The sequence below is a fragment of the Dipteris shenzhenensis genome, chromosome 1 (genome assembly GCF_047967505.1).
Source record: "Dipteris shenzhenensis isolate YYH24624 ecotype China chromosome 1, Dip_SZ_1.0, whole genome shotgun sequence".
Classification (NCBI taxonomy): Eukaryota; Viridiplantae; Streptophyta; class Polypodiopsida; order Gleicheniales; family Dipteridaceae; genus Dipteris; species Dipteris shenzhenensis.
This window is the reverse complement of record NC_141596.1, coordinates 45,367,054-45,392,491: the sequence shown is the minus strand read 5'-3', so window position 1 is coordinate 45,392,491 and position 25,438 is coordinate 45,367,054. Positions and strand designations below refer to the sequence as shown.

The 25,438-nt window shown below is 43.3% G+C and overlaps 1 protein-coding gene across 5 annotated transcripts; it reads left to right on the top strand.

Annotated features, from left to right (window-relative positions):
- Positions 1–6,111: 6,111 nt before the first annotated feature.
- Positions 6,112–24,932, top strand: LOC147905920 (U11/U12 small nuclear ribonucleoprotein). Of its 5 annotated transcripts, none has more exons than XM_087375502.1 (5): positions 6,112–8,137; positions 8,283–8,397; positions 21,398–21,505; positions 23,381–23,732; positions 24,154–24,932. In XM_087375502.1, the coding sequence occupies exons 1-5, from the start codon at positions 6,351–6,353 to the stop codon at positions 24,375–24,377; spliced, it is 2,586 nt and encodes an 861-aa protein (XP_087231628.1). In that variant the 5' UTR covers positions 6,112–6,350; the 3' UTR covers positions 24,378–24,932. The 5 variants fall into 5 exon arrangements, with proteins under 5 accessions (XP_087231628.1, XP_087231651.1, XP_087231646.1 ...); XM_087375525.1 differs by having other exon boundaries at positions 6,112–6,348; positions 6,553–8,137; positions 23,381–24,294; XM_087375520.1 differs by having other exon boundaries at positions 6,112–7,433; positions 7,671–8,137; positions 23,381–24,294.
- Positions 24,933–25,438: the final 506 nt, after the last annotated feature.

Below are 25,438 nucleotides of genomic sequence, written 5' to 3'. Positions count from 1 at the left end.
AGAGCAGTTGTGCCCAATCCTCCTCATGATGAAGAGCAACTTTGATGATCCAAGTGGCAGATAGTTTTTTGGCAGCAGAGGAGATGTCAATCACCCCTAACCCCCCCTCCTCTTTGGGTTTGATAAAATACTCCCATCTAACCTTAGAGATTTTATTGGGACCCCCCCATAAGAAAGATCTACATAGTCTGATAAATCTGTCCAAGGCAATCTTGGATGGAGACCAACAAGATAGATAGAAAATGATAATAGGATAGAGACAATGATTAAGAACCATTTTCCTACCTACCAGATTTGGTTGGAAGCTTCTCCATTTATCTACTTTCTTCTGGAATCTGTCCAGTACCCAGTCCCACCTCTGTTTCATTGTGACATCAAATCCCATAGGTATCCCCAAGAGGCTGAACACTGTACCTTTTTGTAGCTTCATTCATCCTAGCTATTGAAGGACCCCCTAATCTTTCCCACTGAGAGTAGCATATCTTGTTTTGGAGTGGTTAATACATGAACCTGAGGCTTGACAGTAGGCAATCCATTACACAAATGACATCTTGATCAGTGTTTCTAGGAGTCAGAGTAGCAGCAAATTGCTGGCATAGCAATTGTTCAATCCCTTTCAGAGCTCCCTCTTGTATCTGACTTCTAAGGAGCCATCCTAGGGAGTCTGCAGCAATTGCAAATAAAAGAGAAGCTAGAGGGTAGCCTTGTCTAATTGATCTCTTGAGGAAAAAAGAGTCACTCATAATGCCATTAACATTGACTCTAGCAGTAGCATTAGTAAGCAACAGCTTAACACTAGAGACAAATGAGGGGCCCATACCCATATCCTATTGAGATTGGATGATAAAGTCCCATTCCAACCTATCATAAGCTTTATCAAAGTCCACCTTAAGAAAACATATATCCTTTGCTTTGGTAGAACCCAATCCTTCATTTTGCTTTGAATCCTTAAAGCTAATGCTTTGGCAAATATCTTGTAGCTACTGCAGTTTAACATTGTGAGGGGTCTCCAATTTTTTAACTCATCCTTAGAGCCTTCCTTAGGGATCAGCTTTATAATTCCTCCATTTATATGAAGAGGAAGACAACCTTCCTTGACACTTTCCTACCAAAGGAGTAAAAGATAAGGCCCAATTAGTTCCCAAAAGGCTTTGTAGAATACAATAGGAAGCCCATCTTCCCCCGGAGTCTTCCCATCTACCATAACATTTACAGCTTCTTTTAGCTCTTCTAGATTGAAGGGTCTTTCTAGATAGGAGAGGTTAAAGGATTTAACAGCTTTATCCCTTATTATTGGCAGAGCTGTCTTGCTCTCTAGGTGTCCTCATTTGGGGGGCAGGTGTTAGAAAGTAAGTCCTTAAAGTGGTTCTGAATATACTCAATATTTTCCTCAGGGTTGCTTAAATGAGAGCCATTTGGTCCTTTAAGAAGAGGAATCTCCTCTTGACACCTTTTCCTTCTAATAATTCTAAAGGTTTTCTTAGTAGGCCTGTCAATCTTTCCTACCCACCAGTCTCTGTAGTACACTTTAGACTCATTTAGTCTAAGTTATTCTTATTTTTTGAGCTCTCTTTTGGCCTTATTTAATTCTTCATGCGCGTCTTCATCACCCTCTCTGGCTTTCTACTCTTAAGTGTTGATATTATCTTGGATGTAATCCATCCTTTGAGCCTTGATATGAGCCCTTTTTTTTTTGGCTGTTCTTAAAATAATCTGAGTATCCTTGATAGCTAATTCCCAAGCACGTGATGCTGATGTGTGCTTAGAGAAAGCTCTATGCTAGGCCACCTTAATTAGTTTCTACACACTCTTAAACTGAAAGAGTTTAGGGCCAGCTTGAACCAAGAGGGACTCCTCTCCCTAGGTCCAAAATCACATCTCAATAGAATAGGCTTGTGATCTGACAAGCTTAAAGAAGAGTATGTTACAAGTCTTAGAGAAAGTTGTCTGTTCAAGAGGTTTTGGGAAATATAGAATCTGTCAAGTCTATCCTCCCTTCTATGCTCCCCTATCTAACTATTGCACCAAGTGAACTCTTTGTTATTACTGACATCAACCATTTGCCAGTGCTCTTTACATTCTTCCCAAGCAAGTAATTCAGATCCTCTGATGCATGTGCCCATTCCCTTCCATCTGTCTGCTTTGCTCTCTACCATATTGAAGTCCCCCATTATTATGCAATTGCCATCTGGGCATTGCAAGGATTCCCATAATTCCCTCCTCTCTGAAGTTGAATTGCGAGCATAGACAGAAATGATAAAAATGTCAATGTCTTTCACACAACACTGCAACATTAACCATTTGTTGTGAGCATCTGTAATGACTTGAGAAATACAATCCTTATAATGAGACAAAATACCTAAAGATGTCCCCCCTTTGCCATCCTCATGAGAAGTAAAAAACCAAATCCTTCTTCTATCTATTACTTTTAGCCTATCTTCACAAGTGGACCTACTTGCTTTGACTTCTTGCAATGCTAAAAAGAGAGGTGAGAGTGAGTTAGCTCTTAACCAAAAAGCTAATTCTTCACTCCTACCTGGATCCATTAATCCTCTGACATTGAGAGTCAAGAAAGTTAATGATTTATCTAACATTCTTCTTCTGCCCCTTTTTAGCCCTGGGGTTGGGGCTGTTCACTAGCATTGTGGCTACCTTGGATTGTCTTCCCTTATGCTGAACTACTGTGAAAGTTCTGCCTTGACTAGTGTCTTTCTGAGAAGGTATAATATCATGAGTGGCCTTTCCTGGATCATCCTCTGAGTCTTCTTCACTAGCCTCTACCTCTTCCATGACATCTTCCCTGTTAACATCCTCTTCAAATTCTTTGGACCAACCAGCCTCTATGACCATGTTATCATCTTGATTGACAGTGACCTCCTTTTCCAAACTCTCTTCTTGCTCCTTGAGTGGATCAAATAAATTTTTATTGACTGTTTCTGTCTGTCTATTGTCTTTTTCACTCCTCTTGTTGGAAACCTGACCACTAGACTGGCCCTTAGAAGGAGGGTTCTGGGTTTTGGGGACCCACTTTTCAGTAGGATGATGCTGCTTTGTAGCATTGGCTTCAGGCTCCTTAGCTTTGGGTCTCTTTAGAGGATAGCTCTTGACCACATGTGTGGACAGACCACACAAAAAGCAAGAATGAGGGAGATTTTTATAAGAAAGGGGTTGTTCCCTAAATACACTACCATTTCTGTTAAGAATGGTGAGGATTCTCGGCATCTCTTCTGTTATGTCCATTTTGATGCAAATCTGAGGATTTCCTCTAGGGTTGATAAAATTTTCTTGCTCTACTCCAAGGACTTCTCCCAGCCCACTACATCAGGAGGGAAGCTAGTTACATAAATACAGAGGTAGGTCTGGGAGCTCCACCCATACAGGAATCTTAGTTGATCTAGGAGAATTAGGAGAAAATCTTTGGATCACCACTTAAGATATAAGGGCTGATTCCTAATAGTCCAAAGACTATTTTGCATGGCTCTGGAAGCCATTTCTGGTTTCTCAAAAAGAAAGACAAAAAAGCCTTTCTTAAGAAATCTTACATTTAAAACATTCATACCTTTCCTAATCCAGTTCATCCTAATCCAGGACTCAATGAAAGTGAGGGGTCTTACTCCAAGAAGAAAGCCTACTAAAGCATGAGTCCTAAGCTAGACTAGAGAGTCTTGAAGTAGATTGTCATCCAAGAAAGCTTTTACTGACTTACCTTCTCCATCTACTGGATTCTCTCCATTAGCATGTTGTGCTCCGTCCTCATCCGGTTGTGAAGCATGTCGGGGTTCTGAGATGCCTGATGGCGGGTGGTCTTCAATTTCTTTCTCGTCGGTTGAGGGTGGCCTCTTGTCTCCCGTAATCTGCCTAAGATCCTCTCTATCTCCTCTTGGGTCCTTGCTTGAGGAGCCTCCACTAGATGAGGGAGCTCTGTCTGCTGTCCTTGGTTGAAGTCCATGGTCTCTTGCTTTATCGTTGCACATGGTTCCACCTTCACATGAAAGTTTGGAGGCAGAGCTGGCACCAGTGCCTGTAGCTCCCCCTTCACTGTTGTTGCTAGCGTCTCCTCGCTGGAGGGGCTGCATGATATGCTCCTTGTGTAAGCCTCTGGCCACCAAGGCCTCGTTTGCACTGAGAGGGCGAGTAGTAGTATGCATTTTCGGGGGGAGGCTAAAGAAGCCACCCTGTGGCTTCTGAGCTGCATGCGCAGAAGAGGGGCGCACAACTCCTCCTCATCCTCTTCCGCTGTGGGAAACTGAGCTAGCTCCATGTCTCAAAGGTGGCGTTTCACATTCCGAAGTCAGCTTGAAGATAAGAGTAGGAAAGCGGTTTTCATAAGCTAAGTTGAGGTGGTCTAGCAGCAGCTGAGGTAAGCGGGTGTCGATGTCCGAGAAATCAGACTCAAAAGGTCGATGAGGTAAGTCGAAGGAGATGTTGAGTGGATTGATGGGAGTGGAGGCGTACGGATGGAGGGATCCTCATGGCCTCTGTCGTTGTCACCATCACCTTTAGTCTCCATCTCCCAGTTTATCCTATTTGGCTAATTTTTTGTCGGTCACAATTATATGGATACTATTCTCTAATGAATCCTGTGGACTACAAACTTGCCAACGAACAAAACACCTGTACATAGATTGCATTGAACAAACTTGGACAACAATAGTCCTGATTACCAAAGAAATACAAATAGGGAAAAACAACTACACATTCACACAAACACAATATCCAATACAACCCGCCTCAGCAAGAATAGTTAGTCAAGGGCCACGGATGGGTGGAAGTTTTCTTCCACCATCTGATCATTGGCTCTTCTACCAAGGAAGATGCATCTTGTGAACTCACGAGTCTCAAACTGTGTCAGATCAGGAAGATGAGTTGCAGATCAACATCAAATGCTGGAAGACTGAGGGAAAGGTCTGTATTCCGAGGTGGCATGCAGAAGATGAACCTCCTATCACAAGCAGTGCCTCCTGCGGCCCCTTGATGTGCGTGAAAAGCTCGAGGGAGGCTTTTTTTCAACGTGAAAATGGCTCACAACTGTGCCGCTCGCCATTTTCACGTTGAGGAAAAGCCTCCCTCGGGCTTTTCACTCATACATCGCGCACAAGGCCTGACACTAGAAAGTTTGTGCTTGATGCCACAGGTCATCCACAACAGGGATTATATACACATCCATCTCACGAGTTCGCAACAAAGACAACCTTTACCTAATCAAGCCTTTGAAAAAGAACCATTTGACTTAGATACATCTATCAAAGATAGAATGCAAAGGCTCCTTACCTCCGCAACTTGGTAACTTAACATACCAAAGCTACCTCGAGTCCATTTTCGCGGCTTGGCAACTTAAATATTCTCTCTTGATAGAAGGAAAAGCAAGGATTAAGAGCCTTTCATGTTTGGAAGAGTGCGAAAAACGATGGATGAAAATGCTAGGGAGCGAGCCACCCTCTACCTTAATGGTGAGGAGAGAAAAAGAAGAATTTTTAATGGTTGGAAGAGTGAAATGCAGGTGAAAAACGATGGATGAAAATACTCTGGGGTGAGCCACCTTCTGTGAGAAAGAGAAAAAGAAAAATTTTTAAATGTCCGGCCACAAGGCAGGGCCCTTGTAGGGTCATGAGGTGTCGATCATGGGAACTCAACACACCTAACAACAAGACTGGTAGAGATTGTGGCGGGGATGAAATTGTATACGCAGCGAATAATTTTTCAAGGAGGGTCCTGACGGGGTCATCAGATGTATTGATCACGGGGATCAAACTCGAGAGCTCTCGTTTTTGGCTCCCACAGATGCTCAGGAATGCTCCATAGATCTCCTTTCCCTCTCCGAGAGATGGTGAGGAATGCTCCATAGCTTGGGGTCAGTGCAAGCGAGGCTAGGGGTGCATTTCCCAGGTTGGCACAGTTCAAGATGCAGAAGTGAAGCGCCTTTGGTGTGAAGATTGGAAGCTCAATGTTGGAGGTCAAAAGAGAGCGCCATTTTTCTCGAAGCCAATCAGAGTGTGGCATGTGGAAGTGATGTTGGATGGGCAAGGCGAAGGAAGTGGCAAAGCTGAATGCAAATATTGAAAGATATGTTCTGCAGGCGTCCATTAAATGCCTGAAGCTCCGTGAGTATTTTTGCGTGTGAAGGAACTTAAGTATTAAGTGGAACAAAAGCGCGCGTGTGCTTATTAGTACTAAGTGTTGGTTTTCTGCAATTGAAGCGATTTCATTCATTCTTTCATCTCTCCCAAGTTAGGGTTTGCACGCACTGTATGAGACACGATGCAGTCCTGAGGCTCCATAGCTTCGTCCTCAGAGCTTCTGCGAACTGAAGCGATTCGTTCTTCATCCTCCATAGCTTCGCCTCTTCAGGTATGTCTTGGCCTCCTCCTTCAGAATCCCCTGCAACTTTTCCATTTTCCAATGACCACTTCTTCGTCTTTCCCCATCCTGGATCACCTTTTCCCACTCATACCGTTCCCATCCCACCCCCTCCTGCCTTTGCTTGGAGCTCTTTTGCTCCTTTGCCCTCCCCCTCGCCTGCCCATGCTCACATACCCAGCTTCGTCATTCCAGGAGCAAGTCCTCCGACCCCTGTTTTGCAATCTAACCCGGGTTTCAGCTATGGAGGAACTCACAGGCCGCCATTTACTCTGCCTGGAACGGGTGCACCTGGCAACCATGATCCTTCTCGTTATTCAAGAGCGTCACCGCTTATGGAGGGCAGTAGCCTCCGTCCGGAGGATAGCAGTCCTTCGCCAAAGCTGAAGGAGGCAGATGTTTCTCAACTTGTTTCGCACTTGAGAGGGCTTATCGCGCAGGCAGATCAGGCCGTTACTAAAATCCTCGATCTTGTTAAGCTTAAGCCTGACGCGTCACGCAACTTTTCTCGCTCGGACAAGCTGCCAGCGGAAAAGATATCGGGTTATGCCCTAAATTCAAGCGTGCAGACAGTTGCTTCATTCCCTTCCTCACTTGTAATGGAAACCACGATAGCTAGAGATTCTAATGCATCTTCAAGCTGCGGCGTGTTGGAAAGTCTTCCCAAGTCGAAATTTATCTTTGATGAGAAAGCGCCTTTTGAGCATGCAAGGGGACCGAATGAGCTCTTGGAAGGAACGAAACTATTAAATGACACATTAGAATTTATGAGGGATAAGTGCGATCTCTCAAACAACTTTTTCTACAAGGATGCTCCTGCTGTGGTGCAGATGCATGCACATCTGGAATTCATTAAAGGTGATGGCATTACGTTGCCAGGTTTTGCCATGGGTGAAAAATGGGCTGAACTTCCTTCCTGGAAAGGGTCTGAAATTGAGGCGCCTTACAGTTCTGGGGAAGAAAAATCAATGCTACCATCAAGATATTGGCTTTTGAAAAAGGAATTGGCCTCATGGAACAGCCTACCTTCGCAATACACCTCCACGCAGTTAAAAGCAGCTGTGGCTTTGGGACAGGTTAAAAGGGCAGCTCTCAGGAAGTGGCTTCAAGCATACTTGCCTTCGTTTGGTGTGGAGCCAGATAAGAGCTTAGCAGATCACATACTCTCTCTGTTAGTCTTTTGTCTGCGAGCGGTTTATAGAGAAGCAACAATGATCTCGTCAAACTTGAAAAAAGGAGAAGTCATAGCTTTAGAAAAACAGACAATGGACTGCCGAATTTTGTTTGACAGTGGTTCGTGGTTGTCTTCCCAGCTCTCTCCCCTTTGTGATGCAGCTGCCAGTAAAAACCTGGTCCTAGGCTTATACAAGCAGGCAATGGAGGATGCTGCTTACTGCCTTGTATTTTCACATGGACAGGCAGATATTAAAGCTACAGTGGGAAGAGTTGAGCAAGGTAAGATGTCGACACCTAAGAGAGCAGTGGAAAATGATAAGGTGAATGAATGGAGGTCTTCACAAGTTATTTTGAAAACTGCTGAAAAGGTGGACTCGGAAGCAGAAGACTTGGCTAGCAAGGATTGTCAACTGGAAAAAGACATTGGATCACGTCTGGGGTTAAAAGGTGTCAGCAGACCCATCAATGATTCGAGTGTTATTGGTGAAGGAATTTTGTCTTTGCGGGAGTTAGCAGCAGCAATTGCAGGGATCCAGGAGCGAGCTGCTTTTGGACAATCTAGGAAAGCCGCGTCTCACTTCTTTCATATTTCACCATTTCAAAGGCAAGGAAACCGTTTTTATTTATTGGGTACGAAGGAAGAGTTGTGGATTCTTCTGTTGCTCTTTTGCTATCCATTGCTCCACATGGATTTCCCCCTTGCACCACAGCTGACTTCAGAACTGTTTGAAATCTTGTGTATATTGCAGGTCAGCTTTACATGAGTCCGCCATTAAATGGGCCGAGGGAGAGCGAGCAACGCGAACCAATTATAGACCAGTTTTGGAACATGATGGATTGATATGGCAGCGCACACATAACCAGGTGTTATATGGTGATTGTTCATTTTTGGGATATAGTCATTTTTTAATTCTTTTCGCTCTTGAATTTCTTTTACTTGTTATTCCTGAACTTAGATTGGAGAGAGTGCTTGAACTTAATTTTTTCTTGTTTTTTCTCTCAAATTCGTTTAATTATTATTCTTGAACTTATATGGAGATGATGTTTTGTGTATTAATTCTATCATAGTCAGGGTCTCCTTGACGTCCACAAGATGTATATGCATAGTAAATTGCCATATATGCTTCTTTCTTTAAGCTTTATGTTTGCTATGTAGCCATAATCTCCTTACTTAAAATCAAAATTTCTTGCACGTCCCCTTCATATGAAACAAGTTTTATGGTTTAAACTTCCACTGATCAAATGCCTATGTAGTGAAAATAGGGAGCATATCAGTGACGATATTCACTCAGTTCTGTAGTCTGCATGGCATCTAGAGACAGCAAAGCTTTAATGTCTCAATTGAGCAATTTGCTCATCTCTCTCTCTCTCTCTCTCTCTCTCTCTCTCTCTCTCTCTCTCTCTGTGCCCTGACTCCTATTTTGGACAGCAAGTGCTTGATAGCTGCTACGGGAAGAGGAAGATTTATTCTTCCTTGTCTGTTCCTCTTGCAATAACAAACCCACTCTTTGAACTGAAGATGTTGATGTGGGGGTAAAGGCACTAATGCTACCCTGGTACAGTTAGTACACTTAAGTACAGTTAGTACATTTGTTTGCTAGGTACACTAAGTACAGTGTACTTAGTGGTTGTAACCTTATCCATTAATATAAAAGGTCTACCGTGTGCTTGGGGAGGTACACACATTACTCATTGCTTATCCCCTAACTCGTGTGTCACTGTGCTCTCCTCCTCTCTCACTCAAACTCTCAACTGGTATCAGAGCGAGGAACACAATCTCTCCCTCTCCGGGTTGCCCATCCCCCTTCTCCCTCCGAGTTCTTCTAGCTCTTCTCTCCGTCTATCTCATTTTTCAGCTCGTCCTTGTTTCTTCGAAGGAGTAGCTCTCCAGGAGCCATCGAGGCGGCTGCATTGCGCACGAGTCTATCTACCTCATTGCGCGTTTTGAAGCTAGGCGTGCAGCTTGCTGTCACATCAGGTCGTGCGAGGGATTGAGCAGGGGTCGGCTGCATAACAGCCGTCTGCTGTGGCAAGGGCAAACAGCAGCCGGCAGCTAAGCTGCGGCTGGACATCTGCAAGAGCAGCCGAAGGCCACTAGTCTTGGCCTAAGGCAAGGTCAGAAGCAGCACGCGGGCGCAAGGACTGCCAGCAGGAGGTGTGGAGGAGCAGATAAGCGCGCAAGCGAAGCGCGCTGTCGCGCGCATCTACTGCAGGCAAGCGCGCAATACAGGCGTGCTGTCGCGCGCATCTCTGTCGGCCAGGAGCAAGGCCGACAGGGTCGACCTCTAACAGGTCGACAGTCGACCTACAGCTGACTGCCGACTGTCGGCTGTGGGCCGACAGCCATCTGCCTCCGACTAGCCTTCCCTCTTCAATCCTCGTCTTGCGCACCTCCTCTGGTATAGAGGCTTTTTCCCTTTCATAGCGCACCTGACGAAGAAAAAGAAAATGAAAATCAGATTCTTTGTCTGAAAAAAATCAGAAATACAGCAAGGTACATCTTTGTTCTTTGCGGATAAGAATGTGATTTGAGAGAACAAGTGACAGGATAGAAGCAGAAGTTTTTTTTTGCATTGGGATGCGTGCAAGCAGGTACAGACAGTAGTACAGTTGTACAGCAGGTACAAAATTGTCCTTGCAGGTGCAGGAACAGCCACAGGGTCCTGTGAGCTCTAACTGAGCATCTTTAGTGTCAGATGCAAATACAGTGAGCTTGTATGCCACTGTGTGAGGAAATCCTCAATTTCCTTTGCAGAGTCAAGGGGGCTTTTGTAGCCAGAGCCTACATTGGGCTTGTGTACGCAGGAATTGCGTCTCTGACTCCACATTGGAGATTGAATTTTGCAAATTTAAATGCATTTGTGACCAATGGTACACAGGAAGTGAATGCAGACTTCAGCACGGAATGTGCTAGTCAAACAAGGGGCTTTTGCAAAGGGAATGTTTTTTTTTTTTTTTGCCAGAGACTTATGCATATGCCTTATAAATGTCAGGAGAGCAGTAATGCAGTGAAATTGTGATTTTTTTTACCTCCAGTCAAGGGGCTTTTGCCCAATTTCTGTCCTAAACTGTTAAATACAGTTTTAGGAGTGTCAAGGAGGTTGAAATTCATGACATTGAACTGTTAAACAGTGAAAATCTGTTGCTGTACTTTCTGGTACAGTCAAGGACAGTTAAAAGTCAACAGGTTTGACTGAATTCAGTCAGCGTACAGCGGTACAAAAAGCTTTTATTATTGCTATTTTTTACTGATTTTACAAGGGCAAATGCTTCTGATTTTTCAGAGATAAGCTGGTTGTACAAAAGTGCATTAAACGATGCAAACAGAGTTGCTGTACTGAAACTGCAGCAAGCAGTAAACAGTGATACATCTCTGTTTAAGTGGGAGATATTGTGTGCATTTCAGTTCCTATTTATTCCGCTGCGGGAATTAAATATTTGAGCACAGTTCAAGTGCAAGTGTGCACTTGGTTTGCAGTGAGTAAGGCACCCAAACTTGGGTTGAATTGTTTATTTGCTGATTATAATGGCTTCATCATCGGAGTCTTCACTTCTTAACATCAAGAAGTTGCAGGGTGCTGCTAACTACCCTATGTGGAAAAAGATGGTCCTGAATGTTCTTATTCTCAGGCAGTTTCATGCTCCAATAGTGCACAAAGGTGTAAAGCCCACGGGCATGACAGATGATGCTTGGGCACTGGCTGATTTGTCAGCAAAATCCATCATTGAATTGTCACTCCATGAGAGTGTTGTTTGGAATGTTGATGGTGAGAATACTGCCTGGGGTGTGTGGAAAAAGTTACAGGACACATATGAGCAGCAAAGTGCAGCAACAAAAATATATTGGTTGAAGAAGTTCTTCAACCTGAAGATGAAGGAAGGCACTTCCATTGATGCACATCTGAATGAGTTCAATTCTATCATAACTCAGCTTGCAAATCAGAAGTATGTGGTGGACGAGGAAACCAAGGGTATGGCACTCTTGATATCCCTTCCTGAGAGTTGGGATACGTTCGTCACGGCTGTTACAAATGCAAATGCTTCTATAAGTTTTGCAGATATTACAGGGCTGATTATGCAGGAAGAGCAAAAGCTGAAAGCTCAGAATGTGTCAAAGCCTAACAATGCCTTGAATGCAAGGGGAAGAAATCAGCAAAGGGGTAAATCCCAGGAAAAGGGAAAGAGTAGGAGCAAGTCCCGCTCCAACAAAGATATTGAGTGCCACTACTGTGGCAAGAAGGGACATACAAAGAAGCAATGCTATAAGCTGAAGAATGATAAGAGAGACAAGGCCAAGGAATCTGATGCAAATGCAAAGGCAATAGTACCAGTAAGCAAGGGCAAGAGTACAGTGAAGATTGAAGAAATTCATTCTACACATGGTGATGACAGTGAGGGAGAGGTTCTCTTTCTCTCTACTTTGGATGCTCATTCTCTTCATGCAGGCAGTCTTGCAGATATGCACTCTTGGATTATTGACTCAGGTGCCTCATTCCATGTTACACCTTACAGAGAGTTGTTTGTCAGGTACACAGGAGGCAGTAATGGAGTCGTGTTTCTGGGAGATAATCATGCATGCAATATTGTTGGCATTGGAGATGTGAGGCTTGTATTTGCCGATGGTACTCAGCTTATGCTACACAATGTCAGGCATGTTCCTGAAGTCAAGAAAAATCTGATTTCTACTGGTATGTTGGATGATGAAGGTTTTGTGACCAGCTTTGGTCATGGTTTATGGAAGGTCACCAAAGGTGCCTTGGTTATTGCCAAAGGTCCCAAGGTTGACACTATGTATTCTCTTCATGCCAATGTATGTAATCATGCTGATATTTATGCAACCGAGCTGCCGAATATTTCTATGTGGCATAGCCGGTTGGGACATATGAGCATAAGTGGAATGGAGCAGTTGGCTCGTCTTGGCTACTTACCGTCTCTCAAATTTTCTGATCTTAAATTTTGTGAGCATTGCATTTATGGCAGACAATTACAGTGCCCTCATAAAAGGAAAATAGGACATAAGGATGCTCAGCTTGAGCTTGTACACACAGATGTGTGTGAGATGCCTAGTCCTTCACTTGGAGGTGCACGGTATTTTGTTTCTTTCATTGATGACTCCACACGGAAGGTGTGGGTGTATCCTCTTCGGCTGAAGAGTGAGGTCTTTACAGTGTTTCAGAAATGGCTTGCCATGGTTGAGAACCAGACAGGCAAAACACGGAAGGTTTTGCGTTCAGACAATGGAGGGGAGTATTTATCTAAAGCATTCAGTGATTTCTGTGATGCTAGAGGTATTCAAAGGGAACTCCCTGTTCCTTACAGTCCACCGCAAAATGGTACAGCAGAGCACATGAATAGAACTATACAGGAAAAGGTCCGCTCTATGATGTCACATGCTGCTTTATCTTATGGATTTTGGGCTGAGGCTGTGAAGACAGCAGTACATCTCATAAATAGGTCGCCTAATAAGAGGCTAGCAGGCGAAGTGCCTGAACAGCTTTGGACAGGGAAATCTCCGTCCTATAAGCACTTAAGGGTCTTTGGTTGCACTGCGTACGTGCACATACGCAGAGAAGAGCGCAACAAGCTAGATCCTAAGTCTCTTAAATGCATATTTCTTGGATATGGTGACAAGGGTGAGATGGGGTACCGCCTATGGGATCCAGTCAGTAGAAGAATTGTACGCAGCAATGATGTCTTATTTGATGAATCATGCATGTTTAAAGCTGTAAAACAGCCCTCACATGTGTCAGATATTGACATTGATGATTTGGGACATTCTGTAGAGTTCAGGCAAGCTGTAAATCAGCCACAACAGGCTGCAGCAGGTCCAAATGGACAGCCCGCTATGGCGGAAGACATCTTAAATGATGTACCACATGTGGAAGATGTTCCAGACATTGTTTTGCCACAGAATTTGATGGAACAGCCACCTGTTTTAGGTGAAAACCAGGCTGGACAGCAAGACCAATGGGTCAGAAGGTCCACTCGGAGGACAAGGCAGCCACAAAGGTTTGTTCCAGGGGCAGACTTTATAATGCTTACTGATTGTGGGGAGCCTTCCTGTTACAAGGAAGCTGTGCAAATGCATGATAAAAGGCTATGGGAACTAGCCATGAAGTCCGAGATGGACAGTCTCCATAAAAATGGTACTTGGGAATTGGTGCATCTGCCAAAGGGTATGAAAGTACTACCATGCAAGTGGGTATACAGATTGAAAGTCACACCTGATGCTAAGCCAAGGTATAAAGCCAGGTTGGTAGTCAAAGGATTTAAGCAGGAATATGGTGTAGATTTTGATGAGATCTTCTCTCCAGTGGTCAAGATGACTACACTCAGGACTGTACTTGCTTTGGTTGCATGTGAGGATTTGGAATTATGCCAAATGGATGTGAAGACAGCTTTTCTTCACGGAGATCTTCAAGAGGAGATTTATATGCAGCAACCAGAGGGATTTGCAGTCAAGGACAAGGAGTCACTTGTATGTAAGTTAAAGAAGAGTCTTTATGGGCTCAAACAGGCACCAAGGGAGTGGTATAAAAAGTTTGATACCTTCATGAGGTCCCAAGGTTTCAAGAGAAGTGATATTGATCACTGCCTTTATACTAAAAGGGCTGCAAATGGCAGCTTACTCATCCTTATCTTGTATGTGGATGACATGCTTATTGCAGGTAAAGCTCGTAAAGAGCTTGATGATCTTAAAAGGAGATTGCATGAGGCCTTTGATATGAAGGACCTTGGTGATGCAAATCACATACTGGGCATGCGGATACGGAGAGACAGGAAACAGCGGTTGTTGTACTTGTCTCAGTCAGAATATATTGGCAAGGTTTTGCAAAGGTTTCACATGGAGAAGGGGAAGACTCTTAGTTCTCCATTGCCTCCATATGTGAAACTCAGTGCAATGGACAGCCCACAGTCAGATGTTGACAGGGCTGAGATGGCCAAAATTCCGTATGCTTCAGCTTGTGGCAGTCTCATGTATGCCATGGTTGCTACCAGACCTGATATTGCTTTTGCAGTGGGAATGGTTAGCAGGTATATGGCAAACCCTGGTAAGAAGCATTGGGAGGCAGTGAAAGGTATTATGAGATACCTGAAGGGCACACAAGGGTTGTGCATATGCTTTGGCAAGCAGGATGCAAAGGTGCATGGTTTTGTTGATTCAGATTATGCTGGTCATCCCGATAACCGAAAGTCTACTACCGGTTATGTATATACATTCACAGGAGGTGCAGTGTCGTGGGTATCAAGGATACAGCAGTGCATAGCTTTGTCCACCACTGAAGCTGAATATATTGCAGCTACAGAGGCATGCAAGGAAGCCTTATGGCTATCTCGGCTAGTGGGAGATTTGGGCATTACAGGTGATATTCCATTGTTGCATTGTGACAGCCAGAGTGCTATTCAGTTGGCACATAACCCTGTCTTCCATGCAAAGACAAAGCACATTGATGTGAAGTATCACTTCATCAGAAAGGTGATAGATGATAAGCTGATTCAGCTTGTCAAGGTTCATACGGATGACAATCCAGCAGATCTGTTGACAAAAGGTTTGCCTGCAGAGTGGTTAGCACACTGTCGACACTTGATGGGTATAGGATGAGCCCAACTGGGCTATGTACTCCATTGTGTATATGCTGTTTTTTTTTATTTACTTAAGGGCACTTTGCCTTTAAGTGGGAGGTTGTGGGGGTAAAGGCACTAATGCTACCCTGGTACAGTTAGTACACTTAAGTACAGTTAGTACATTTGTTTGCTAGGTACACTAAGTACAGTGTACTTAGTGGTTGTAACCTTATCCATTAATATAAAAGGTCTACCGTGTGCTTGGGGAGGTACACACATTACTCATTGCTTATCCCCTAACTCGTGTGTCACTGTGCTCTCCTCCTCTCTCACTCAAACTCTCAGTTGAGCATTGCTTCTCAAAGACAAAGTGAATCGTTTGGCACCTTTGGCTCTTGGAGGGCTGGCCTCTCCGTGATGTAAGTGGGACCCAATGGAGTGGTTTTGGCCTACATGAGTAGGAGAGTCAGACAGAGTGGAAGGAGGTGCCCTTCTCCTACGCGACCCGCATCGGTCCGTCGTATATAGATAGAGGCCGTAGCTTGGACCCGTCATTGGGTGGAGTAGGAGGTCCCCAAGGAGGTCATCTCATGTTTTTGGCCTCGCCTTTGGACCAGACTGAGGCCATGGAGCTCCTATTTCTTCTAGTTGATGGATCATGGAGGGCTGCCCATTGGTCCTTGTTTAGAGCAGATACGAGTCGATGGTGGCAGATGCCTTTGTTGTGCAGAGCGAGTACTGGAGACAATCCCCCAATGCCTCTGGGGCTACAAGGCTGCGCAGAGAATTTGGTTCGCGACCTTTCGGATTGTGGCCAGCACGTGAGAGGTAAGAGGGGATTGTGGAGAGGGACTATTAAGTCCTCTAATCTTTTACTCTCCACACTTCTCTCTCTCTCTCTCTCTCTCTCTCTCTCTCTTTGGTTTGATTCAGTTTGTATTTGATTGATTGTGATTTTGCTAGCATAGATTGGTACTCAGCAAGGGCCCTAGCGTGCCCTTTGCTCCAGCCCATTGAGGCTTGTACTAGTCTTCTTTTTGTGCACTTTGTCCCATAGGCTTGCGAGGCCTCCCGCGGACGTCAATACATCTTTCTTTCTTTTTCTTTTTCTCCTACCCCATTCCTTCAGCTCCCATTCCCTCCCCCTCCCCCTCCCCTCCCCCCGCCCCCCCCCCCCTCTCTCTCTCTCTCTCTCTCTCTCTCTCTCTCTCTCTCTTCTGCTAGTTCTACTCCCTTTCTCTAAGTCTGCCCCTACCCCCTTTCTCCTCCTCCCGGTGATTGGGCAATGGTCCAAGTAGTACGTGGCACATTTATCCAATGCGCAGCAGCAACAAGTAACTGCCCATCGACTAGTGGTAACTAGCAAAAGCAACGTCTGGCTCCTACCACTATAGTTTTCTACAGGTGCCTACAACTACGTCCTACATCTGGCTCATATAGTGACTCCAGCAATGTCAAGCAACCGTAATATAGCAGCAAAATAACACAATGATATGAATCTGAAGGAAACATTTTGAGGGTCGTGTAGTGGAAAATGCTTTGAAAAGCTCCACTGTGAGGCATGAGTGTGCGAGTGCAAATCTACAAAAGGTTGGACATGCCGTGCAGCAGCAACGTGACGTGCCACATAATAGTAGCGAGGGAATCTCCACGATGAGATCTTTGTCGACATTTCTGGAAAATTCCAGAATGTCACCGACAGGCGGGTTGAGGTAGCCAGCTACTAGTTGCCATCGAACTGCTCTGTACATGGAGTATTGTGACTCCAGGATTGATTGTAAACGATTTTGATTCAATAGAAAGTCTCCTTCTATTGTATTTTAGTTTTCTCCTCCTCTCTATAGAATCAATCTTGATTTCAAGGTTTGGAGTGTCTCATCGACCTATTGCTGTGTCAACCTATCGTACCATAGCCTCCATCGATGGGCAACCAGCTACCTCTGCTCATGGCAAGGCTGATGATAGAGGGGGAACGCTCCTGTTGTCGTATGTTGTAAAGCTTAGATTAGGTTATTTTTTTGATCAGGTTAGCTAGTGGGTTGGTTTAGTTTAGTTTGGGTTAACCTAGCTTGGACTAGGTTAGGTGAAATTAATTGAGCTTGTCTAAATAGTCCTAACTATCCTAATACACCAGGTGTCCTAATTGCCTTAGGCGACTTAGGACCTCCTTCCCCCCATCCCCCCCCGCTTCCTGTTCTCCCTTCAACAAAAAACAAAAACAAAATTTTAAGGCCTTTTGCAATTGCTTTGCAAGGCCTTTTGTGACCCTGATTTAGCCCATCGAGGCCTTGTTTCACAACCTCTTCATTGCACATTTTTGGGCAGCCATGTCTGTCGAATTGGATCTTCTTGTTGGGAGCTAGCTACATACAGACTTCTATTTTCCTGTGACAGTGTACTGTGGCACCCAAGCGAATGCCCCGTTTCGAGGAGCCATTACTTGGCATTGATCCGCCGTCTGAGATTGTTCAACAAGAGGAAGTGCATTCTAGTGTGTGCAAGCACGTATGTTCCTACTTGATCCATATCCTACGTTATATGTAGGCACAATTCCTTGACGCATTGTCCTCCATCCTTCATAATACCTCTCTACAATTGGGGCAACAACTTGGTCAACAGATCTCTTAGCAGATTGACCAACAGTTAACCCAAGTTGCTACACATGCATTACCCGTTAGGGGTAAGCAGCTTGTACCCTAGCATGTGGATCATTCAGACAGCCAAGATGCATTCTCCACATCACGCGTAGGTTTGCTTCATGCATCTCTGGATTTTAGTCCTTAGATCGTTTCAAATGGGTGTACACATGATGGGTGCTTCCATGAACACCGTTGGGTCTTTTACCATCAGAGAGTTGCTTGGAATTGCGTTGGGTTTGCAAGAAGTCCACATCATTAGGAGAGAGCTCAATCCTCCTCTCAGTCTTTTGGTATGCAACCTCTACTTTGAGATGCATTTCTACTTCGAGATGCATTTGACAGGACTTCACACTTTGCCATTTGTGAGCACATATAGCCATGCACAGCTTGTGCATTAGACAAGAGGATGAACAACAGCCTGCAATTGATGATATGATGTTTGAGGCCTTGCGCTTCTTTTGTTCCTTACTCTTGGACATTCATGGTGAGATGCTGTCCCATCATTTTGTGAACCTTAAGCGTGATGATGCTCGTACGTTTGAGGGTGGCCGAAACAAAAATTCTGCTCCCAAAGATATCAAGGATAAGCTCACATTGCGTAAGTTTAACGGTGACACACGCACATCCAATGAGATGGGGGAATGGCTTATGAAGTTGAAAGATTACTTCCGCTTCTACGCCAAACATGATGAGGAATAGTAATAAATAGTATATTATTTTTAGTTATTTTGTTTATTAAATGAAGCCTTTGTATAATTATTTTATCTTATGTCTTTCATCAGAGTAGGCTTTTTATTATTTATAACCCAATAAATTATTGTATACTAAATTATATATTTATATTATTCTTATAAAATTAAGGTATTTTTTAAAATAGTAACGTTAAAAATTATATCTTTATGCTGCTTTATCTTATGTTATTTATAAAATGAAGTTCTTATTTGATTTATTTTATTAAATGTAATTTATTTAATTTGTAAAAATGAAGGTACTATTATGTTTAATGTAATAAATTCTAAAAGAATATAAAAAGAATCAAATTAAGCTTCCGTATTATTTCTAATACTTTAAAATTTTTATCTTTATATTGTTTTAACCTATTTGATTCTTATTATATTTTTGATATTATATATTTTTAAATCTAACCTTTAATATATTGACCAAGTAAGATACTTTATTTAATTTATCAAATTAAGCTTTTGTGCTATGTTTAATATGAGAACTTAAAAAATGTTAATATTAGTTTTAATGCAATCTATTATAGAAGTACATATTTATATTATTTTTCATGGGTTGTTGACCATGGAAGAAATGCTAGAAAAAAGAACTATTTGTGAGCTAGCCTTTGTTTGGAGAACCAAGCTCATTGCCTAGGAAATCTTTGAAGCAGAGGCTAGGAACTAGGGTAGGGTTCAAGGCAGCCACCCTAACTTGACATCTGGCAAAACATCTACACCTTGCGCACCTCTAGAAGCGTGAGACATCAGCTTGGATGACCGCCAATGAGAGGTGGACGTGTTTCTGCGAGGCTTGGCCTGCAGATGTCTTCTATGTATTTACAGAGCAAGGCATCCGTTTGATGTATAGTCCTCCAGATGTTCCAAGCAGTGGTGTTGGACACCATCTCCCATAAAGTATCCTCTGGCGATGGCATGGAGCATTGTCGGGAAGGAGGTGTCGCATCTTGTGTCTCTATTCTGAAGATCCACTAGATTCTTTAAGCTAGAGAGGCCGGATTGATGGAGAAGGCATGGTCAGCCAAGCAGCCATCTCCCAAGTGAAGTCGTGCTGCATCCTCTACGCCTTGGTAATAATCCGGGCCACCATCCAAATCCTCTGTGCTTTGGAACAGCTCCAAAGACAATGTGCGATCGTCTCCATATTTCTATCCGTGCAATGGTGGCAATGAATATCTACGCACATCTACTCGAGCCATGGACCAACGGGCAAAGCTCCATGGGCCACCATCTAGAAGTAGTATAAAATCTTCCATCGCTTGTGGCTAGTGCATAAATGCTCCCAAAATATGATGGTCACGACCTTCATATTCTCGCTAGTATTGGACTGTACTTAGCAGAAATTTATGTCTTAACATAGAGTGGCTCGGTTCATGAGTATTTTGGAGCATTTTTGGAGGTTCTCTCTTGTACATGGCATTTTGAAAGGGAAAGTTTCTGCGTTTTATTCAGGGCGTTCATCCCTCCTTGCCTCTGATGTGAGGGCTCATGAGCCCCAAACCATCGAGTGAGCTGCCAAGCTTGCGGAGGTAGGGCTCATGAGCCCCAAACCATCGAGTGAGCTGTCAACCTTGTGAAGGTATTTGAGCTCAAGTATACTAAGAGGTACAAGCAGGCTACAGGCTGCACACATGGGACTGCATTGGAGGCTGAGAAGAAACCCAAGATGCTTCAGTGGCATGACCGAAAGGCTGTAGCAGCCCCATTTCCTCATAGGGGGTATGCAAAACGAGGAATACGGGGAAAGCTAACTTAGCATAATCATAGAGCTCTGTGATGATGATGATGATAAGTTGGTGGAGATCTGTGATGCGACTCAGAAGGAGACAACATGAGTCAGGAAAAACTTCAGATGCCGGAATCAGGAGTCTTCACTTGATCCAGGTGGTGCTACTCAGCTTGGAGGGCAGCAGCCCATCACTTACACAATGTTCAGCCCAACAGGGTTGTACTCCTAGAGTAGCTTTTGTTCAGTATCATGCTACTATGCCATTCCATGCGCGGAATGATGCAGATGGAAATGACCCCGTAAATAAGGAGGATCAATCTTGGGATGCTCAGCCTGTACTCTACTCAATATCTTTTGATGCATTGATGGGGGCCAGGAGTGCTGAGACACTTAAATAGAAAGGTGAGATTAAGGGCAGGACTGCTCATATGCTTGTGGACATTGGGAGAGGGCACAGTTTCATCAGTTGCAGGTGGGGCTTGTTGCCACAAGTTTTACTTTCTACTCTTAGTTTTGTTTCATGTCTATTCTAAATTTCCTTCCCTTCATCTCTCACTCCATCCTCACCCACTTGCCCCAGCATCTCTCTCTCAAATTTCTTTTGTTTCTTTTAAAAGAAATTCATTTTTAAAGATTGGATATATCCTAGCCTTATGAAGGTATAGAAAATTCTCTGGACTTGCTTTCGCTCTCCCTGGCAGCTATGTGCCCTCCCTAAGCAGCTGTACTAAATGGTTTTTTGCTGTCCCATAGACCTGTTGGTCTCCCATGGACATTAATAAACTTTCTTTCTTTCTTTCTCTCTGTCTTATAGTACATACGCCTTGATGTTGGCAGCTTCTGTTTAGAAAGTTGTTTTTTAAGAGTGGCCAGCGTCTAGCATGGAGCCCATCTTCCAAGGAGGTTGTCAAAGGTTTGCACATGCTGCAGCAAGGAGTTGTGAGCTTTGGAAAGGGTGTACTGATGTTGTTTCATAACAATGTTCTAATTTCTCCTGCGTTTGCATTGAAACATTCACCTTGTTTGCCACTGTTTTCCTGCTTCTACAGAATTCAAGGAAAAATAAGACCAGAGAGGAGGTTGGAGCTGAGGGAAGAAATTGTTTTATAACAATGTTCTAAGTAATCCTCCCTTTCTTCCGCATTTGTGTTGAATTATTCACCTGGTCTGTCACTTTTTCCCTGCTTGTACAGAATTCTAAGAAAAACAAGACCAGGGAGGAGATCCTTGCTGAGGAAAGGGATTATAAACGGCGACGGATGTCTTATCGTGGGAAGAAACTCAAACGGACTCCTGCCCAGGTAATTTGATGCTCAAGAAACTGCACTATGTTGTATTTTTAGAGGATGAGTTTGGGAATGTTCCTGGATTCATCTAGGTATATGCTTTTGCTGTATTAGCGGACATGCAAATTTCATGTTGTGAAGCTTTTGTCCAAGTTGTGGCCTGCTGGTATTGCGATAATTCTTTCTATCTTAAATGGTGTGTTGCCCTATCAGCTAGATTTAGATTTAGATGCTTGTTTGGGAGAGACTAAAATGAAATCGTTTAGACTTCACAAGCAGTTGTAGCTTGAATGAAGAGATTTGGACTACTTTTTGATTAGCCTTCTCCTTTAGTGCTAGCCTTGGTCATGGCTGAGTTTGCCCTTCACCTCCGGAGTGCCGACAGAAACTCAGTACTAAGACTTTGTATAAATGGATGCTCAAGTATGTGTGGGTGTGTGGATTTGCATGTGTGAGAGCATACTTTTATACTATGGTCTACACTCATTGTTGGGCGCTGATGACGTCAGTGGGGATGTCATAGTAGCTAGTCCCTGCTATGCGTGATGGAGTTTATGGTTTTCAATCTTATGACTCTCATGAGATTGAAATTGCACTATGTTGTGTTTTTAGAGGATGAGTTTGGGAATGTTCCTGGATTCATCTAGGTATATGCTTTTGCCGTATTAGCGGACATGCAAATTTCACATTGTGAAGTTTTCGTCCAAGTTATGGCCTGTTGGTATTGCGATAATTCTTTCTATCTTAAATGGTGCGTTGCCCTATCAGCTAGATTTAGATTTAGATGCTCGTTTGGGAGAGACTAAAATGAAATCGTTTAGACTTCACAAGTAGTTGTAGCCTGAATGAAGAGATTTGGACTACTTTTTGATTAGGCTTCTCCTTTAGTGCTAGCCTTGGTCATGGTTGAGTTTGCCCTTCACCTCCGGAGTGCCGACAGAAACTCAGTACGAAGACTTTGTATAAATGGATGCTCAAGTATGTGTGGGTGTGTGGATTTGTATGTGTGAGAGCATACTTTTATACTATGGTCTACACTCATTGTTGGGCGCTGATGACGTCAGTGGGGATGTCATAGTAGCTAGTCCCTGCTATGCGTGATGGAGTTTATGGTTTTCAATCTTAAGAGTGACTCTCGTGAGATTGAAACTGCACTATGTTGTGTTTTTAGAGGATGAGTTTGGGAATGTCCCTGGATTCATCTAGGTATATGCTTCTGCCGTATTAGCGGACATGCAAATTTCACGTTGTGAAGTTTTCGTCCAAGTTGCGGCCTGCTGGTATTGCGATAATTCTTTCTATCTTAAATGGTGCGTTGCCCTATCAGCTAGATTTAGATTTAGATGCTCGTTTGGGAGAGACTAAAATGAAATCGTTTAGACTTCACAAGCAGTTGTAGCTTGAATGAAGAGATTTGGACTACTTTTTGATTAGCCTTCTCCTTTAGTGCTAGCCTTGGTCATGGCTGAGTTTGCCCTTCACCTCCGGAGTGCCGACAGAAACTCAGTGCGAAGACTTTGTATAAATGGATGCTCAAGTATGTGTGGGTGTGTGGATTTGTATGTGTGAGAGCATACTTTTATACTATGGTCTACACCCATTGTTGGGCGCTGGGGGATGTCATAGTAGCTAGTCCTTGCTATGCGTGATGGAGTTTATGGTTTTCAATCTTATGAGTGACTCTCGTGAGATTGAAACTGCACTATGTTGTGTTTTTAGAGGATGAGTTTGGGAATGTTCCTGGATTCATCTAGGTATATGATGGTAGATTTGAATATCATGGGATGCAGCTTCATTCCAGGATGTAAAGAGCTTGTATGTGAATTTTGTTGTCCAATTCTTGAGATGATTATGTGGTTTATTTAATGATGGTTTCTTCTCTTCTTGCAGGTGCTACATGATATAATCGAGGGTCACATGGAAGAAATCATTGCAGCTGGAGGGATTGGACGTTTTGGCAGAAGACTTGAAGACCTCTCAACCTCACAGACGGACACTGAACCCAGCAGCAGTCTGCCACCTGAGGTGTCACATGTCAGAAAGGATTTAACAAGCGAGGAACAAAGACATATAGTTGATATTCAAAGCGGTTTAAAATCAATTTATGGCGACGATGAGGATTCGGTTGAAAGCAAGGAACATCGCCATACATGGGCAAAGAGGAGCAGTAAGGAAACCCGAGACGGAGAATCTGAGGCCTCCCGCTTTCAATCCAGCAGGCATTCAAAGTCTGGAAGTAAAGGTGGTTATGAACACTACCACATTGATAGGCAAGATAGTCGAAGATCTGTATCAGTATCCTATAGTAGTTCCCACCATGGTCATGATAAGTACAATTCACATGGCCGAAGATGGCATGATATACGTCGGAAGTCGTCGTATGACGGGTCGGATGATGACCCTTCTAATAGAGAACACGATTCTGAAAGGAAATATGACAGATGGGAAAGCAAATTGGAGGAAAGAGTTGAACATAGGAGGTCCCATGGAGAGCGATACCATAGCAGGCAGCATAGTCGAGCACGTGATTAAGAACCCCATCCGTGATCCACACATCGCATGTGCATGCAACACAAAGAAGTCTTGATGTGTTATTAAGATTCTGTCTTTTCCTGTGAGCTCCTGTATTTGATTTAATATGCCTTCCTACTTTGCTGTGACAGATCTCATCTTAACTTTGAGCGGCACCAGAGCCTCTGCTGAAGGGGACATGCCTTCCATGCACTTGTATCCTTGTCCGTATCCTTCAAATCATGAGTGCATTGAATTCTTGTATATTTTCTCTTCACCCTGGTTTGTTTGCAATTTTGAAACAGAGCCTAGGTTTGCAACTGTATTCCTGGCATTATCCTCGAAAAACTGGATCGGTTTGAACTTTTTCATATGATACTGGATTTGAGCTTGGTCTTGAAACTAAAGTGTCTATAAAACAGGAGTAATTTTTCTGCATTCTACAATGGAGAACTTTAAAGTGCATTGTTTGCTAGTAGATTATCTTCATTATACTCTAGTGATTTCTGGATTGTTTCCTCGCCTTTTCAGAGTGGCTTTTCCTTGCAGTTCATGCAGAGATGTAGGCGTGGAAAATTCTTTTCAGTGTAGGGCACATTGGAGATGTTTATCTGATGTGTGCAGTGAGAGCCATGTTGGAGATGGCTTGGTTTGTGGAGCTTTATAGGATTCTTTGTTATCTTATCAAATAAACAATGGGCCATATTTGTAATCTGTCTGAGAAAATCCGACAGTGTATGTTGCCATGAAAAGAGATGCTTATTTCGAGACAATCTTTGAGTCATGATGTTGAGATTCAAGCTGTGCCAGCATACCTTAAGTCGGTTTAACTAGCGATTTATTGATAGCCTACCAAGCACCACACTTCCAATTTCATGATTCGCACAGTTAAACATTTGTCAGATCAAGTGCACTTAGATGTATGTTTGAAATCTTTAATATTTAGAAGCGATCCCTATTTGAACTTTGGCTATTAATTTTTCTTATCCTCACTTCCCTCCTTGTGAAACCAAAAATGCTCTCAATGCCTCCTACAGACTCACTGCTTGTAGCAAATCATGGTTTTCATCTTGATGATTTCCTTTTTGGTTTCATCTTGATTTTTACGGATTCATCTTGATTTCATCATTAATCTGTTCTTTGGTTCATAAAAAAGTGTTTTTAAACTCTGCTATGCATGATGGAGCTCATGTTTTTTAGCCTTATGAGTGACTATCATGAGATTGAATATTTTGAGAGGATGAGTTTGGCCATGTTCTTGGATTCATCTAGAACATGGATTTATCTAGATAATGATCTACAATAGGCTAAGCTGCCATATTTGAATGCATGTTGTAGCAATGGTGAATTCTCTCTTTGGAAATGTATATGCATTTATATTTATAGGCGCATTACCCCATTTACTATGTGGCTGTGCAAAGTTGAGGTCTCTTCACT